This window comes from Triticum aestivum, chromosome 2B (genome assembly GCF_018294505.1).
Source record: "Triticum aestivum cultivar Chinese Spring chromosome 2B, IWGSC CS RefSeq v2.1, whole genome shotgun sequence".
Classification (NCBI taxonomy): domain Eukaryota; kingdom Viridiplantae; phylum Streptophyta; class Magnoliopsida; order Poales; family Poaceae; genus Triticum; species Triticum aestivum.
Genome location: NC_057798.1, coordinates 471152443 through 471170182, shown reverse-complemented (window position 1 = coordinate 471170182; position 17740 = coordinate 471152443). Strand labels below are relative to the sequence as shown.

Here is a 17740-nt window from a genome sequence, read left to right as displayed (position 1 = left end):
GGGACCCCCTTAACAGTTCGCTTTGAATAAAACTCCTCCAGCAAGGCCCAACCTTGGTTTTACCATTTGCCACCTAAGCCCTTTCCCTTGGGTTTTCGCGAGCCCAATGGTCATCTTTATTACCCCCCCCCCCCCCGGGCCAGTGCTCCTTCGAGTGTTGGTCCGAATTGAGCTGCCTGCGGGGCCACCTCGGGGAAACTTGAGGGCTGGTTTTACTCATAGCTAGTCTCATCCGGTGTTGCCCTGAGAACGAGATATGTGCAGCTCCTATCGGGATTTGTCGGCGCATCGGGCGGCTTTGCTGGTCTTGTTTTACCATTGTTGAAATGTTTTGCGAACCGGGATTCCGAGACTGATCGGGTCTTCCCGGGAGAAGGTCTATTCCTTCGTTGACCGTGAGAGCTTGTGATGGGCTAAGTTGGGACACCCCTGTAGGGTATATAATCTTTTGAAAGCCGTGCCCGCGGTTATGAGGCAGATGGGAATTTGTTAATGTCCGGTTGTAGATAACTTGACACTTGACCTCTTTAAAATGCATCAACTGTGTGTGTAGCCGTGATGGTCTCTTCTCGGTGGAGTCCGGGAAGTGAACACGGTTTGAGTTATGCTTGACGTAAGTAGTTTCAGGATCACTTCTTGATCACTTCTAGCTTCTCGACCAACGCGTTGCTTCTCTTCTCGCTCTCACTTGCGTATGTTAGCCACCATATATGCTTAGTGCTTGCCGCAGCTCCACCATATTACACCTTTCCTGCCTATGAGCTTAAATAGTCTTGATCTCGCGGGTGTGAGATTGCTGAGTCCCCGTGGCTCACAGATTCTACCAAAACAGATGCAGGTGCCGATGATACTGGCGCAGATGGCGCAACTCAGTTGAAGTGGGAATTTGATGAGGCCCTTGGTCGTTACTATGTATCGTTTCCAGATGATCAGTAGAGGTGCCCAGTCGGGACGATCGGGGATCTAGCATTTGGGGTTGTCTTCTTTTCATTTGAACTTGACCGTAGTCAGTCTATGAGTGTATTTGAATGATGTATGATCTTAAATTATGTATTGTGTGAAGTGGCGATTGTAAGCCAACTCTCTTTATCCCATTCTTGTTCATTACATGGGATTGTGTGAAGATGACCCTTCTTGCGACAAAACCACCATGCGGTTATGCCTCTAAGTCGTGCTCTGACACGTGGGAGATATAGCCGCATCGTGGGTGTTACACTTACAACCTGGTGTGTTGCAGCTATATATAATAGCATGGGTTCGCCAATATTTGGCGCGGTTAGGATTGGATTGCTGGCCAAGATGGCCTTTATTTCTTCCAGTCTGGCTGTGGCCGCATCCGTCCACTCAAAGTGTTCGGTGTGTCGAAGAAGGCAATAGAGAGGTAGTGCCTTTTCTCCCAATCGGGATATAAAGCGGCTTAGGGCAGCCACACATCCAGTTAATTTCTGGATTTGCTTGAGATCTGTTGGAATAGCCAATTGTGACAGAGCTCAAATTTTTGCCGGATTTGCTTCAATTCCTCTGTTGGAAATGATGAAGCCAAGCAGCTTTCCAGTAGGTACGCCGAAAACACATTTTTCCGGATTGAGCTTGATGTCGTATGTTCGAAGATTATCGAACGTAAGTCTCAAGTCATCTATTAAAGATTCGATGTGTCTAGTTTTGATGACCACGTCGTCTACGTATGCCTCCGTTGTTTTGCCGATCTGCTTCTCCAGGCATGTCTGAATCATGCGTTGATAGGTTGCGCCGGCATTTTTGAGCCCAAAAGGCATGGTATTGAAACAGAAGGGGTCGTATGGTGTTATGAATGCCGTTGCGGCTTGGTCGGACTCCGCCATCTTAATTTGATGGTATCCGGAGTATGCGTCGAGGAAACACTATGAGTCGTGTCTTGCGGTAGCGTCGATGATTTGATCAATGCGGGGGAGGGGAAGGGATCCTTGGGGCAGGCCTTATTGAGGTCCTTGAAATCGACACATAGGCACCAGGATTTGTCCTTCTTTGGTACCATCACCAGGTTTGCTAGCCAATCCGGATATTTTATATCTCTGATGAATCCGGCCTCGAGTAACTTAGCTAGCTCTTCTCCCATGGCTTGTCGCTTAGGTTCTTAAAAGTGCCGAAGAGTCTGCTTGACCGGCTTGTATCCCTTCAGTATATTTAGGTTGTGTTCGGCCAGCCTACGTGGGATGCCCGGCATGTCTGAAGGATGCCACGCGAAGATATCCCAATTCTCACGCAAGGACTCTCGCAGTGCGGCGTCTATTATGCGGTTCAGCTGTGTCCCAATGGAAGCTGTCTTTGTGGGGTCCGTTGGGTGGACCTGGAATTTGACTATCTCGTCCGCTAGTTTGAAATAGGTGGACTTGGGTCGCTTATTGAGTATCACGTCGTCTCTGTCCATTGTAGTGCGTAGCGTGGTTAGTTCTTCAGCTGCAAGGGCTTCGGATAATGCCTCCAGGGCCAGCGCGGCGGTTTTATTTTCAGCACGGAGTGCGACATCCGGATCACTAGCTAGAGTGTTGATTCCATTGGGCCCAGGCATTTTGAGCTTCATGTACCTGTAATGAGGTATGGCTTGAAAGCTCGTGAATGTGTCCCGCCCTAAAAGGGTGTGGTATCCGCTGCTAAACGGGGCCACTTGGAATGTGATTTCTTCGGACCTGTAATTCTTCGGCGTGCCGAATACCACATCTAGTGTGATTTTTCCGGCACATCGTGCCACCCAACTAGGGATGATTCCCCTGAAGGTTGTGCTGCTCCACTCAATGCGGCTCTTGTCTATTTCCATTTTGTTGAGGGTCTCCTCATAGATGAGGTTTAATCCGCTGCCGCCGTCCATGAGCACTTTAGTAAGCCGGAAGCCGTCCACGATTGGACTAAGGACCAAAGCGGCTTGTGCCCGAACAGTTTAGAATTGTGGTTAGTCACTGGCATTGAAAGTTATAGCCGTGTCGTTCCATGGATTCATTGTTGCAACGTGGTAGACTTCGGCAAGGCTGCGGAGTGCTTGCTTACGCCTATTGTTTGAGGCGAAAGTCTCGAAGACTATCAGTACCGTATTGTTATATTTGGCGGGATATTGCTCTGTGATATGGTTGATGAGGAGATCCTCGCTGCTCTTTGCTACCTGCCGGAGTATCCAACATGCTCTAAGGCTATGTGTTGGTATGGTATCCGGTGTGCTGTGAATTTTGCATGGCCCATTGAGCCATTCCTCCAATACGGTTCCACGCCCTGCAGCGGGCCTTGTTTTTTTGGTAATTGAGTCGGGTAACTTGCGAGAGGTTACCCTTTTAGTTCGAATGAAGGGTTTAGCTAGAGCCGGAGGATCCCAGAATTTTGTTTGGGTTTTCCAGGCGCTTTCCATCGCACAGCACTTCTGTACTATGGCTGCCAAGTCAGCAAAGCGTACTATGTCACGGCGACTTATGGCGTTGAGGATGCCCTTGTCCGTGCAATTTTTACAAAAGAATGAGATTGCGTCTTCCTCGCGACAGTCCTTAACCTTGTTTATTACAAGGAGGAATCTGGCCCAGAAGTGATGTACTGTCTTTTGGGGCTCTTGTCTGATGTGGGAAAGATTGCTTGAATCTGGGCGGGTGGGTAGATTTAAGTCCAAACCCTGACCCGATCTGAGGCCCATGGGCAGAGAAGCTTCCGAGCTTGGCCGCTCAGGCTCCGGGATGTTGCCCAATTTTTCCGGCCCGCCGTCCGATTCTAAGTTCGGGGTTTGGGTCACGTCCTCCCGCGAACGGGTGTCTGGCTCGGATAGTTCAGAAATCCGGACATAGTTTGTCCTCAAAATAGAGGGAGAATTGATGCGTTGCTCTTCCACTACCGCTATCTCATGGGTGGCCGGCGGAGAGTTAATCTCCCTTTGGTCGGGTTTAAGCCCAATCCGATCATAGTCCGTAGCGACACCCAGAGTGGCCATGCGATCCAAGAGCTCATTCATGAAAGAGAGCTCCATTGGATCCATCTGTTCGGCGAATTTCGAGTTGATGTGGAGGCTGTTTTTTATGACCTGTGAAGTCATCATCGGCGCGATAGCCGATCGGGCGGTCATGACGAAGCCGCCTAGTCGGAGAGTTTGGCCTAGGGCCAGGGCTCCCCCAGAGGTGATGTTGTCCTTGACAACGAGGCGAGCCATCAAACCTTACCACGACGACACAGTGGAACTCTCAATGAAAGCACCAATGTCGGTGTCAAAACCGGCGGATCTCGGGTAGGGGGTCCCGAACTGTGCGTCTAAGGCTAATGGTAATAGGAGGCTGGGGACACGATGTTTTACCCAGGTTCGGGCCCTCTCGATGGAGGTAATACTCTACTTCCTGCTTGATTGATCTTGATGATATGAGTATTACAAGAGTTGATCTACCACGAGATCGTAGAGGCTAACCCTAGAAGTTAGCCTATGATTATGATTGTTGTTGTTCTGCAGACTAAACCCTCCGGTTTATATAGACACTGGAGGGGGCTAGGGTTACACAGAGCCGGTTACAGAGAAGGAGATCTTCATATCTGAATCGCCAAGCTTGCCTTCCACGCCAATGAGAGTCCCATCCGGACACGGGACGAAGTCTTCAATCTTGTGTTTTCATAGTCCAACAGTCTGACCAAAGTATATAGTCCGGTTGTCCGTATACCCCCTAATCTAGGACTCCCTCAATCTTCATGATTATTTGAAGTTCTATCAATTGCCCAACAGTAATTTGTTTACCCACTGTATGCTATTTTTCTCGAGAGAAGCCACTAGTGAAATCTACGGCCCCCGGGTCTCTTCTTATCATATTTGCCTTCGAGATCTATTTCTATTTTCTTTTATTGTTAGTTCTATTAATCCAAAAATACAAAAATACCTTGCTGCAAGTTTTAGTAATTTATTTTATCTCGCGTTCCCGCGAGATTCATTTATCCAATCTACTATAATTTTATCTATCTTTTTACCCATGAGGGATTGACAACCCCTCTCTTATGTCGGGTTGCAAGTATTTGTTCTTTGTGTGTAGGAGTTGTTTACGTGGTGTTGCGTGATTCTCCTACTGGTTTGATAACCTGGGTCTCATCATTGAGAGAAATACCTACCATTGTTGTGCTGCATCATCCCTTCCTCTTTGGGGAAATATCGACGTAGTTCAAGCAAACATCAGGGTCTGATCTTTAGATCCTTTTTTTACGAGTCTGCTTTGCGGGGCCTGCTCGGCCGCCTCCCGCGCCAGCCCGCAAATCCGGTTTTCCACGAACTGTAAACGCATTTTGCGGGTCGCCATTATATAGGGTCTGCTAGAGATTCTCTAAGTGTGAGCAAGAACACAACAGGTGTAAAGGTTTACCTTCGATCTTGAACTCCCAACCTCTCTAATGTTTCCATGTGGAATGTTCGGCAAGATGCTAAGAGAATAAAACAACTCACGCCTTGAGTGGATGCCCTTGAGAAATTGATGATGTTGTGTTTTGAATGATTCCTCTAACTGTGGTAGAAATGTATTAAGAATACATGTAAGTGTAAATGCATGTCATGGTCATGCTATGGTAGGAGAAATCGGGCAAATATCCCATATGAGCTTTATCTTCTACAATTTGTTTTGTTTTTTCTGTGCTCTTGATAGTGGGTTGTGGTTGTTTCATAAATGGGACCAGTTTGGCTATTTCCTGGTCTTATCAAGATATTCCGCATCATATAGATTAATTATCGAAACTTTTAGTAAATTGTGCCTTATATTTATCGCAGTGTTTATTTATCCTTAAAGTGACATGCAAGTACAAGGATAAATTAGCTTTTCAACTTCCCTTTTTTTGGTCAATTGACATTGAAATTTACACTTCTAATATATTAGAATTGCATTAATAAGCTTAAATCGTCATGTGAGCCTCACACAAATTGGTTCACTGGGCGTGCACTTTAAACTTTAGCTTTGTTCATTATATTTTCTTCATTGTTGTACCCATGCAATATTTCATCTAGATTTTTGTTTATTATGTTTTAGACGGTTTTAGGACATCAAATCAGCCTTCTTGGTTCGGGGGCATCACTGGCGGCACACACCTCCTTGATGGCGGTGGCGGGTCGACACAAACATGGGGGGAGGGGGTCAGGGCGGGGAGCGGGGCGGTTGGTTGGGGAATCCTTTGTCAGTCCGTGGGGAAGTACGGTGTGAAGGAGAGAAGGCGTCAGTCGGTTTTAAAGGAGAGAGCTCCAGCAAGAAATGCCGTTTAAAGGGCAGGGTCCGATCGGAAAATAAAAGGGTGTGTCATGGGTGGGGTTTTTGTGTTGGACCGCGTGTTCGAGATAACATGGCAGATAGTTCGGACAACCACATTTCTCCCCCACATATGGGCTGGATTTCCAGACAGTTGCATTTTGAGGAGCCCACTGAACAAGCCCAGACGTACGAGAGAGGAATGAGCTTCGACCTGATGTTCTTAATTATTTGTTTCATTCACTTATATGTGTTGTAGCTCGTAGCAGCACACGGGCATCCCACTAGTTAATAATTAAAGTACAGATTTACTTTTGAGTTGTATATATGGAAATAATTGCGGTCCGAAATGGAATGATTCTCGCTGAAAGGACTGGGTGTAATTTACTGATCATTGAATCTGACAGTACGGTTGCAGTGGAAGCCTTTAATCAACCAGAGGCATACTTTGGTCTTGAGGCGGCTATCATCATGGAGTGTAATTAAGCAAATGGAGTTGGAATTTGCAAAGACTTTTTTTGAAGGGAGACCAGCAAAACGTTGGGCTTTTCATTATGATAGGAAGGGAGCAATATGTACATTGACCAAGGTTGGCCATAAGGAGTGAAGAGAAGAGGAAACTAAGAGAAAGTAGAAAAAAGGAAAAACACCCGATAGGCTAAATCTCTCAGCCTGGGTCCCCGAAGGGCGACAGCAGGCAGGTCGCACCCCCCATTCTCCACAGCTCCAAGTCTCCTAGAATCTCCTTTAGTGTGGTTTGTACCGCCGAGAATTTGTTTCTGAAAATTCTATTGTTTCTTTCAAGCCATATTCTCCAGGAAACCAGGATCAGCATTGATTTGATTCCTTTCTTGTGTTCAGCCACCGTCCTAGAGACAATTGAAATCCACATTTCTTTTGAGCTTTCAGGGTTTTCCCAAGCAAGGGGATTGAGTGAACCGCATCCTGTCCAGGCCGCAGTCTCTTGCCAGATCCTCCGCGCATGCGAGCACTCCCAAAGGATGTGCATCGAGGTCTCCAAATTTCGCAGGCAAAGTGGGCAGAAATAGTTGTTTGGCCACCCCCATTGCTGAAGCCGATCAGCGCACTAGAGCCTATCTAGCATGAGCAGCCAGATGAAAAACTTACAGCAAGGTGGAGCCCAAGCCCGCCAGAACATGCTTTTGAATGGAGAATCCACTCTGCCAGCAAACTGAATTTGGTAAGCAGCCGCAACTGAGTATGCTCCTGATGATGTTGTTTTCCAAGTTATTCAGTCCGCAGCACCAACAGTGAGGCTTGCCTCAGCATTTCGAACCAGTCTCCATATTTGGCAGAACTGGTGGAGGAAATCATCAGTGAAGGGTGGTCTTCTAGTGTCTTGAATCCATCGATGACCATGCAGTGCATCTCTGACAGATCGCCTTTTTGCTCTTGTTCGTTTATACAGCGCCGGAGCAAGCTCATGCAAAGGCAGTGGCCCCAACCATGTAGATTCCCAGAACAAAGCAGTTGCACCGTCACCAATCGTGATTGTCATCGCCGCAGCGAAGAGGGCTCGGTCGTGCTCATCACATGGAAGATCCGAGCCTACCCAAGCCCTACGTGGCTCTGTCCAGGACAACCACAACCATCGGAGTCGGAGTGCTCTGGTGAATTTTTGGAGATCATGGATCCCGAGCCCACCCAGCTCCATCGGGGAGCAGACTTGGCGCCAGTTGACCTTGCTCTTGCCTCTAGAGAGATTTTCTTCTTGTGCCCAGAGAAACTTTCTGCAGATCCTATCTATGTCTTTGAGGAAACCAACGCTCGTGTGGATGGCGGTTAGCGCGAAGATAGGTATAGCTGTGAGCACCGAGTGCACTAGAGCGCGTCTGCCAGCGACATTCATCAGTCTACCCTTCCAGTTGGCCAGCTTTGCCCTAATTCTATCAAGGACGAATTGCAGGTGTACCTTTCTTAGTCTACGCAAGGTGATTGGCAGGCCAAGGTATGTGATCGGGAAAGCAACACGTGCCCCAGCAAAAGCCCCTAGAACATGGTCTAGATTGATTTCCTGGCATTGTATGGCAGCCACAGTGGACTTTTGGGGGTTCATCCGAAGCCCTGTGGCCTCACCAAAGAGCTTCATGATCTCCAGCAGGCAGGAGACATCCCCTCCGTTGGGGTTGGAGAAGAGAATGGCATCGTCCGCATACAGGTTGAGCCTCATCTTGGCATCTCTGCCCAGTAGTGGCGTTAGGAGTCCAGAGTTTTGAGCCGTTTGCAAGATACGGTGCAGAGTGTCGATTGCCAAGATGAACAAGAATGGGGACAGGGGTCCCTCTGCCGCATGCCTCGCATATGATGTATCCTATTGCATGGAATTCCATTGAGCAGGACTGTAGAGGACGACGAAGCCAGGAGGAGGGAGATCCAGTTGCGCCACCTGAGCGAGAAACCTAGATTTTGCAGCAGTTATGTACTCCCACGAGACCGAATCGAAAGCCTTAGCAATGTCCAGCTTGAACAACAACATCTGCTTTTTCTTCCTATGGAAACTACGGGCAGCATTCCTGACAAAGAGGTAATTGTCATGTATGCATCTAGTCTTTAGGAAAGCACTCTGCGCAGGGGATATGATGTTGGCCATCTTTGGAGCAAGCCTGATGAACAAGATCTTGGCAATGAGCTTTGCAAAGGAATGCACCAAGCTGATTGGTCTAAACTGTCCAATTTCGGAGGCCTCATCAGATTTGGGCAAGAGCACTACATTAGCAGAGTTCAGGATCCCCAAGTTTGAGCAATTCATGTGGTAGAACTGATTTAGGGCATCGAGGAGATCATGTTTGATGATAGTCCAACAGCTTCGATAGAAAATCCCCGAGAAACCATCAGGCCCCGGAGCGTGATCCGTCGGTGTTTGTTTGATTGCCTGCCAAACCTCCTCCTCAGAGAATGGAAGATCCATTCCTTCTTCATCTATTTGTGGCAGGTTGATCGCTTCCCAGTTGATGGTGCAATTACGCATGAGCTTCTGGCCTAAGATGCCATGAAAGTGATCGTAGATCACCTCCTCTCTTTCCTTGTGGTTTGTCACGCTGATGTTTCCTTGCTTCAGCGATAAGATGAAAAAATTTCGCCGTCTTGCATTGATCTTGGCATGGAAGAAAGTTGTGCTGGTGTCACCCGCCCTAAGCCAATTTATGCGGGAGCTCTGCTTCTTTCTGGCCCGCTCAATCGCAACTAAGCCTAGCAGCCGCAGCTTGAGTTTTTTGCGTAGCTCCCATTCAGCATCAGACAGAGCCCTGCTTTCCTGGACTGTGTCGAGACGCAGGATGATCTCTTGTGCCATGAGGAACTGCAGCTTTGCTTCACTGAACAGCCCTTTGCTCCAACTCTTTAGGGCACTGGCCGTACGTTGCAGCTTGACGTGCAGGGAGAGGATCATGCACCTAGATTGGATTGGCCTCATCCAAGCATTGTTGACAGTCTCATGGAACCCTGGGAATTTTGGCCAAAAAGTTTCAAAACGAAACCTCGCTCTGCGTGAGGGTGCGCTTGCATTTGCCAGAATCAAGGGACAGATTCGTGTTCCTCCAAAGGAATCTGCCGGTATTCATTTGTGCATTGTTTTCGTGAAGCGAATGAGGTAGTAGATAGCCTAGCTAGAAATTCTCTTACCATTAGATCTTGGGGATTTTGGGATAGTTCTATCCTGACTTTATTTCTCCTCTTTTAGTAAATGACTTGTCTATTATGTGAGGAATAAAGTCTATTTGCTGTAAAAAAAAGAGTCCAACACATACGAGGGTTCCTTTGGAAATAATCGTTACGTACATGGTGCTACGTGATTCTAATTCATTTACAAGAAGTTATTAAAAAAAATCCTTTACAAGAAAGAACTACTTTCCCCACGACAGGAGGCCATAGAGAATCGGTTTCACTAGTCAGAGTTCGGCTCGGACCGCTTTCAAGAAACAGAAAAGAAAAAAAGGAAATCGGCTCAGACCTGGAGTCCAACAGGGCTACTATATATTGACGAGCATCGGTGCATGACCAAACATCACATAATCTCGCGCCAGGTTTTCCGGCGGCTGCACCAGGCGTTTCTTTCCGCTTTTGCTGCGTAGTCTGCATGGCGATACTAGAGTCCAACATCGCCGTCTCTACGCTGCTCGACACGAGCGACTCCGGCGAAGACAAGCTGCTCAATCCATCAGATATGTCCGGCAGATTCGTGTTCCTCCCCAGCCGGGCTGTGGCGAACATGCTGCGGCGATGGAACTACCAGGAGGGCTCAGGTCTCGGCACTCAGGGGCAAGGGATCGTCGCGCCTATACAAGCCGTCGTGCGGGTGCGGCGGCGTCCAAAGGCCGGCCTCGGCTACCGTGAGAAACCATACGACAATGGTCTCCACGTGCCGCCGGAGCCGCCCGTGGAGGAGGAGTGCCGTGAGTGGGAGAATATTGCACGGGCTATGCGGCTTGAAACGGAGTGCTGCGAGACGATCCTCGCCCTCCTGCATGACATGAGGCTTCAAGGGGATGACAGCGTGGAGACGACGGATGCGCTGAAGGCCATGGCCGAGTCCAAGAAGGGGCTCCAGGGGAAGCGCACGCTAGGGACGTTGAAAGCCAGGCTGCCTTCTTCTGCCGCGCGCTACATAATCGAGCAGGTGATCACGCCGAGGATGGTTGTCGACGTGCGAGAGTGGAAGCCGTCATGGGATCCGGACTGCCACGACTGGCTACGCCCGTTCATTCCCCTCATCGGCCACTTACCCGAGAGCCTCTACAGTACTGTGGAGAGCAAGATCAGGAACGGTGACTACGAAGTCGTCTCGCCGTGGAAGGAATACCTTAGCCCTGTGCAGTGGGACACCTTCAGCAAGCGTCACATCCTGCCAATGCTAACACGGTTGGTACGGGAGATGAAGATCACGCCGCCGAAGCAAACCGACCCTTCGTTCCGGACCGTGATGCTGTGGGCACCTCTCCTGCGCGCTCAAGACGTGGTGTCGATCCTAGAGGCCGAAAAATTCTTTGAAAAATGGGAAAGCACGCTGCGGCACTGGCTGCAAGCCGCGAAGCCCTCGTTGGGGGAGGCCATCGCATGGTGCACCGGCTGGAAGACGCTCTTCACACCAGAGCTGCTCGCCGACGAAAGTGCGCTCACGCATCTTGATGCTGGCCTTGATATGGTCGATCCTGCAATGCAAGAACTCGACAGTCTTTTTAGCAATTTGTAGTCTGCATCTACTGCAATTTGTCTTGTATGGCAATTTCTGTTGTAAAGATGTAGTCATGATATATTCCAGAATAATCTCATGGAACATATCTATGATCTCAACTTCTCAAGTAGCTATAAGTTTCATCAGAGACATTGGAGATTAAGAGATGTTCCTTTTCTTGGGAGTCCCAAGGAATATATTTTCACGCGAGTCCCAAGGAATTAATTGGAATAACAAGTTCGTTTAATTTGCAGGAGACATAATCACAGACAGATGTGTATCCTAGTGTATTGTAGTCTGTCGGAGTGATAATGACAGGAAAATGTTACTATCATCCTGCAGAAAATAAGTTATACCGGCATGCATGGAAAAATGTAACGATATATCATCCAGACAACCACTTATGTTGGGAACGCTTGAACAATTTTTTCTTCTGGGTACGCGGTCGTTTACTAACAGTCCAGATTTCGGAACAGATCTCCGAGAAAATGCAGTGATGGCGCGTGAAAATATCATGGTCGATTCTTCAGTAGCAGCATACAGATCAAGCTGTCGACAAATCATAAAGAAGCAGCAACAATTTTACTTTGCAATGTGTGCATAAGCTGCTGGAGGGAGGTAGATTGCAGTTGCAATAGGTGTAACATACTTAGCTGTTTATGATGATGATGGAGCATTTGGCAGGTCAATATCAAGTCGAGTTGGCTGTGAAAAAAATATATTGGCTTATTTTAGAAAAATTCCGCCTTGTTCGTAGCTCAACTGAACATTGTATATAGCAGATCAGTTATCCCTGTAACATGTACGTCTCACTTTATCACTTTTGCTTGTAAACTCTTGTAAGAGTGCTAAGGTTATGTATGTTACTAGTTTGGAACATGAGAGATGTGTGCATGTTTGTAATGTCTGATACCAATCCAACAAATTAGTCAGTTAATGACATAAACTGACAACCAAACAATGACAAGCAAAAAATAGATAGCAGAAAGATGCTTCCATCACACATACAGGTTGGATTGGAATGCATAATTGCAAATCTACCATCAAACCATGATGTGCTTTACATATGTATATCGACCTGAATACCACACGACTACAATAGGCAAGTTCCTTGATATTCTGCAGCAAAACCAATTTTCAGTAGTCACTCCAGGAAACAAATAATGTATTTACAAAAATGTAGCTGAATATACAAAGCAAAAACTGAAGGAAAACCTGTGAGTAAAAAGGAACAGCAGAAACCAGATCACTTCGGGTTATGTACTAAGTCAATACAGTTAGTTATTTGACTCCAGATCCTGGGAGCGTGACTTGCTTGCAATTCAGGGAAATCACGGGTTGGATATTTAGCATTTAGCTGTTGAAGCTCCACCAAGAATCGCTAATCTGAACATTGACTCTATTACTATATTTAGTACGCAATCCATTCATGTCCTTGAATAAAGTTCTCTACTGAGTAGAATGTGACATGCTGTTCTGGTGTATGACTGCTCCACCTGACCCTTGATGTCTGATTCGCACCAGGGCCTCGACTATCAAACTCCCCATAATACAGTGTCTTGAGCGCAAAATCCCCTCGCCAAGGAAGCCAACCCTCCGGCCTGACAACCTTGCCTAAATAACAGCTGACAAATAGTGTCCTTGCATACTCCTTCCATGGACGCCCCAAATAGAGCCGGTATGATTGCGGCTTTGCCTGGAACAACACAACGAAATCTTTGCTACCATCCACTGTGCAATTTTGAAATACAAACCCTGTGGTCTGCCCTGGATCAATCCTCCCATTTGCTGCCACCACATTGCGCGCGCTCTTCCCGGACCCCTCTGCCCGCGGCACCGTCTCAATCACACATTCTTCAAACATAGCTGCAGCATTCCCAAATACAAAATCCACAGTTCCAGTAATATGGCATCGGCGATACAATTGCCGCATTGTGCGAGCATACAAGGTGTCCTGATGCCCTCGGAACTCCACATTCTCCAGCACCGACCGGTCGCTATCTGACCGGAACGCAACCGCCTGGTGAGCTCCTGCCCCAGCAGTATTCTCAAATGTGATATCCCTCGCCCGGAAGCCATCTCCAATGACAGCCACCGTCGCGGTGTCATAAGTGCCAAGACCTTCGATCCCGACGCTCCGTGAGGCAGTGATCACGGTAGCCCCCATTCCCTCACCCACCAGCAAAATGTTGGTCTTCTCGAACGGAACTACGACATTTTCCTTGTATATACCTGCAGAGACGGTGATGAGGAAGTGCCCGGCAGTGTAATTCGGCGCCGCATTGACGGCGTCTTGCACATTCGAGAAGCCGCACGCCGGATCGGACTTGCAGACGGTGGCAGCCGAATGGACCCTCGCCGGAAAGGCTGGGACTGTGGAGTAGAAGGAGGAGGGTTTGGGGTCTGCGGTTAGCGTCTGCTGGGTGAGGGAATTGAGGAAGCGGGAGGTGAGTGGATGGGAGGGGAAGGCGGGGAGGGACAGGAGGTGGGAGCAGCCATACTGGTACTGGAGCGAGGCGGAGGCGAGGTGGAGAGCCCCTGGCTGGTCGCCGGACTCGAGCGCGGAGAGCGCGGCGCGGAGGCGGTGGAGCGAGAGGGAGAGGTGGTCGGCGCACGGGTGCGCGTATGAGGCGGGGGACGGGTGCGCGGCGATGGCCGCGCGGAGGAGGGAGGCCGGGGACGCGGGTTCCCCCGGCGGCGCGGTGGGCAGGAGGACGAGCAGCGCGAGGAGCGCGAGGGCGGCCGCCGCCGCGGCGACGGGAAGGAGGCGGCGGCGGCGGGGGTGGGCCCGCGGCATTTGGGAGAGAGAGAGGGGAGATCCCGATGGTCACTACTAGGAGTACTAGATTGCGTTCGTCTTTGTTTTCAGTATAACTCCTAGGTTGTGTTTTCTAAGGAAGCGGGGTCGTGTGATTCCATGTTTTCCCAGTTCGAAGGCGTATTCTTCGGAAGGCGGTTTTGCGACTGCGTACCTTTAACCAACCGATAACTCTGATAAGCAACCACCACTTGGCTTCAGTGGCGCTCTGCCGCTCTCGCTCGCTCTGTTTTAATCCTTGTGCGTGCTGGGTTAAAAGATGGATTTGGTCTCTGGGAGAGTTGTGGTTCAAGGGTCCTCGCCTTCCTGGAGAGGCATCAAACCGCCGAGATTTCCTCTACTGCTTGGTTCTTGGGCCGCCGGCAGCGGCGCGTTTCCTGGATGCTCCTGCGCGCTAGCTGTTTGTAGAAATGGGTCAGCGGTGGTGCCATTTGCCAAGAAGAAGAGGAAGGGGTACAGTGTGGAGCCGCCTGATGGAGAGGAAGAGAAAGATGATGTTCCTGATGAGATAGAGCGTGAGGTCGAGGATGTTGATGGTGGGGAGGACGAGGGCAGCAAGGAGGATATCGGCAATGACGGTAATGGTTCTGCGAATTCTGGTGATGTTTAATTGCTTTTTTTCATTGTGAGCTTTGGGTTCAGTCTACTGTCGCATGTGGAAGGATGTGGGAATTCTGCATTTTCGCTCCATTTCTTCCATCACCGTCCGTACGTACTATGAAGCATTTGGGGATCCAAATGTTCATAGACTCCTTGTAGCGTCTGCTGAATGCGAGTTATAAGGTACTATAACACGCACCATCAGAAAACTGCAGTAGATTGTACGTGTGTGGGGGCACAGCAGTGTGTAACTTCTGCAATTTGCACTTGTCACTCTAATTTAGGCCAAGTGGAACAATATTTGTGAACAGATGGCATTGATCACTTGCGTAGCCTATTTACTAATTGAACTTCATAGTTTAATTGGGTGCTTCAAATACACTTCATGAGTTCAGTGCAGTGATGTTTGATGTGAGATCAGCTCCCAGTTATGGAATAAGATCCCCAATCCCTCGGTTGGATAATTTTATCATTTGAACTAGAAGATAATTTTTCAGTTTGGGCCGTAAGCAAATTAGAGATAAGATATGTGATTTGTTACTTGATTGGATTTTTTGGCCTCTATATAAAGAGGACCCTCCACAAAAAGTTAATCAAGCAAGAATTAGAAAATTAATTCTTCTATCTGGCGCATGGGGCTAGAGCCCTTCCCTTATCTCGCCCAAAACCCACAGTTGATGTCCTACTCATCTAAGAACACGAGTGCAGTGATAAACCTAGGTTGTGCAATTGTTCCCGTTTATGTAAGTTGAATCTATGCCGGACATGTTCAATCTTTGAACAAAAAAATTCACTCCAATGTATTATTGTATTCTCCTCAGCTATTAGTATTAACATTTTTTATCCACCGACTAAGCAAATAATATTTTGTATACTGGTATCAATAAAGCAATTATGTCCCCAAAACCTTGCAGATATAGTGGATGACGATGACAGCGACAATGATGATGACTATGATTTCGAAGATGAATTTGAGAGTGATGATGAACAAGACCTTTATGTAAGGTTTCGTTTTTCCATTGAAACTACAACTTACTCCATTAACCATTGACCACGGATGTGCATTGATATATTGGAGGTTGGAGATGGAGGTGCTGGTGGTGGAGTATCACTTGCTGGTACATGGTGGGGCAAGGAAGCTTTGGCATTGGCCGAGGAGGTTTCAACATCATTCGATGGCGACTTAAAAATTTATGCTTTCAAGGCAACTGCAAGTTTAGAAATCAGAGTTCGCATCGAGAAGATGTCCACTAGGTATAAATCAATATTAGTACAGGCATATGCTGAACTTCCAGAATTTGTCTTGTTTATATGAGTTTGTTGAAGCCTGGAGTGATTGGGATTAGTGGATCGATAAAGTGATTATTAATGGGTTTTAACCGTCTGTTTCAAGGGTGAGTAACTTTAAATTTTCCAATATTCAGGGAATATAAAGGCAGGCACACAACTGATACTGGTAGATGACATAATTTTCATGTAAATTATCTTTTTCATTAGAAGGCCATTGACATTCTTGGGAAATAAAAACATAAACATGGATTACGATTATATCTCCCTCGCAAAAAATATATGGTACTTACATTTGAAAGCATAGTACATAGTATGTATTAGTTGCTGATATCATTAGTGTCAAAGTTGTCTTTTTGTAGCCTTCTTCTATTTTTCATCATTTGTCTTGACTTCTCATTAAACACTTGTTACCAGGTATGGTTCTCCAACTATTGATGACATTGAAGCATACACAATTGCATACCGTGCAAAGTTGGATGATGCAGAGTCAGCAGGCAGGATACCAAAGAACGTATCCTTGGAGGTATCTCCCTCTATAACCATATCAAGAACTAGCTTAAACCTTATCTGGATACTCTGGCACAAACTGATAGCATCAATAAAGAAAAATCTCTATGTGATGCTTAGCACTAAGGCATACTTCCATGAATCACTTTGAAGGTGTCATCCCCCGGCGTGGAGAGAGTCATCCGTGTCCCGGACGACCTTGAACGCTTCAAAGAACGGTCGATGTATGTCAGATACGTTATGACAAACGAGGATGCAGCCACGCCCCAGGAAGGCGACGGTGTATTCAGGCTCATTTCCTACGACGTGGACCTGTGTGAGTGCACCTGGGGCATAGCCGATGTGAAGATAAACCGGCAGCAGACCGGCAAGGGCAGGCCTTTGAGCAAGAAGCAGAGAGAATGGCGTCTGCAGACGCCGTTCGAGTCGCTGAAGTTGGTCAGGGTGTACTCTGAATGTTGAGCAGCTTCTTTGACTCAACCATTGTTTCCATCCGTGGTAACTTTTGCAGAATCTCTTCCAATTTTGCGGAACTACCACTGATAGTCCAGTGTATGTGCAGTAGCTAGATTGTTGCACCATTTGTTCATATCCAGTGGTGAGATGAGTTCTTTTCTCTTCTACTTAACAGATAACACCTGAACTGTCCCTGTCTTGAAGTTCTGCCCTCTTGTTTGCCTCTTACATAGTTGTTTCATTTGGCCATGATATACAATCCACTTGTCAAATTAGTAATCTCTTGTCAACGAGAATGGATTACGTGTTCGACTGAATGTGCCCCGCAAAAAAAGAAGAAAAAAAGTGCTGCGAGTAGGAAAGTTGATCCAGTACAGCAACTAGACCAGCTAGTATAAATAGGATTGACTTTGTAAATACGACCAGAGAAATGTTGATCAAGCGCATGCATGTCATACATAAAGCGTGCGTGCTAGTTGGACATTTGGACAAAGCCCAACTAAGATGAGAACTTGAGATAGAAAGATATACTATCCTCTGTAAAAGTAACTAAAAAGTGTCCCGTTCCCCTCAAAAAAAAAAGTGTCCCGTCTTAACCGTTAGATGTTTGCTATTTCACACTTCAGATTGTGCGACTTCTTTCCCTTTTTTGCGGGAAAAAAATTGTGCAAT

General features: G+C 47.5%; 3 protein-coding genes across 3 annotated transcripts; 2 read left to right on the top strand and 1 right to left on the bottom strand.

Annotated features, from left to right (window-relative positions):
* The first annotated feature begins 10250 nt into the window (after positions 1 to 10250).
* On the top strand, positions 10251 to 11823 carry LOC123045517 (septin and tuftelin-interacting protein 1 homolog 1-like). Its single transcript, XM_044468594.1, has one exon. It carries the CDS (start codon positions 10303 to 10305, stop codon positions 11413 to 11415), a length of 1113 nt encoding a protein of 370 aa, XP_044324529.1. The 5' UTR covers positions 10251 to 10302; the 3' UTR covers positions 11416 to 11823.
* Positions 11824 to 12448: 625 nt separating this feature from the next.
* Positions 12449 to 14331, bottom strand: LOC123045516 (probable pectinesterase/pectinesterase inhibitor 51). The gene is made up of 2 exons (XM_044468593.1): positions 12613 to 14331; positions 12449 to 12516 (listed from the first exon to the last, which is right to left on the bottom strand). The coding sequence occupies exon 1, from the start codon at positions 14192 to 14194 to the stop codon at positions 12809 to 12811; it is 1386 nt and encodes a 461-aa protein (XP_044324528.1). The 5' UTR covers positions 14195 to 14331; the 3' UTR covers positions 12449 to 12516; positions 12613 to 12808.
* A 51-nt stretch (positions 14332 to 14382) lies between these two features.
* On the top strand, positions 14383 to 17296 carry LOC123045518 (uncharacterized). The gene is made up of 5 exons (XM_044468595.1): positions 14383 to 14793; positions 15730 to 15815; positions 15894 to 16069; positions 16520 to 16628; positions 16766 to 17296. Exons 1-5 carry the CDS (start codon positions 14475 to 14477, stop codon positions 17072 to 17074), a joined length of 999 nt encoding a protein of 332 aa, XP_044324530.1. The 5' UTR covers positions 14383 to 14474; the 3' UTR covers positions 17075 to 17296.
* The last annotated feature ends 444 nt before the right edge of the window (positions 17297 to 17740 follow it).

Excerpts from the sequence above, each read along its gene's own strand:
- LOC123045517 (XM_044468594.1), top strand. The coding sequence starts at position 10,303 with ATGGCGATACTAGAGTCCAACATCGCCGTCTCTACGCTGCTCGACACG.
- LOC123045518 (XM_044468595.1), top strand. The coding sequence starts at position 14,475 with ATGGATTTGGTCTCTGGGAGAGTTGTGGTTCAAGGGTCCTCGCCTTCC. Across the intron at positions 14,794-15,729 it reads GGAGGATATCGGCAATGACG|ATATAGTGGATGACGATGAC; the intron begins GTAATGGTTCTG and ends AAAACCTTGCAG. Across the intron at positions 16,629-16,765 it reads CAAAGAACGTATCCTTGGAG|GTGTCATCCCCCGGCGTGGA; the intron begins GTATCTCCCTCT and ends ATCACTTTGAAG.
- LOC123045516 (XM_044468593.1), bottom strand. The coding sequence starts at position 14,194 with ATGCCGCGGGCCCACCCCCGCCGCCGCCGCCTCCTTCCCGTCGCCGCG.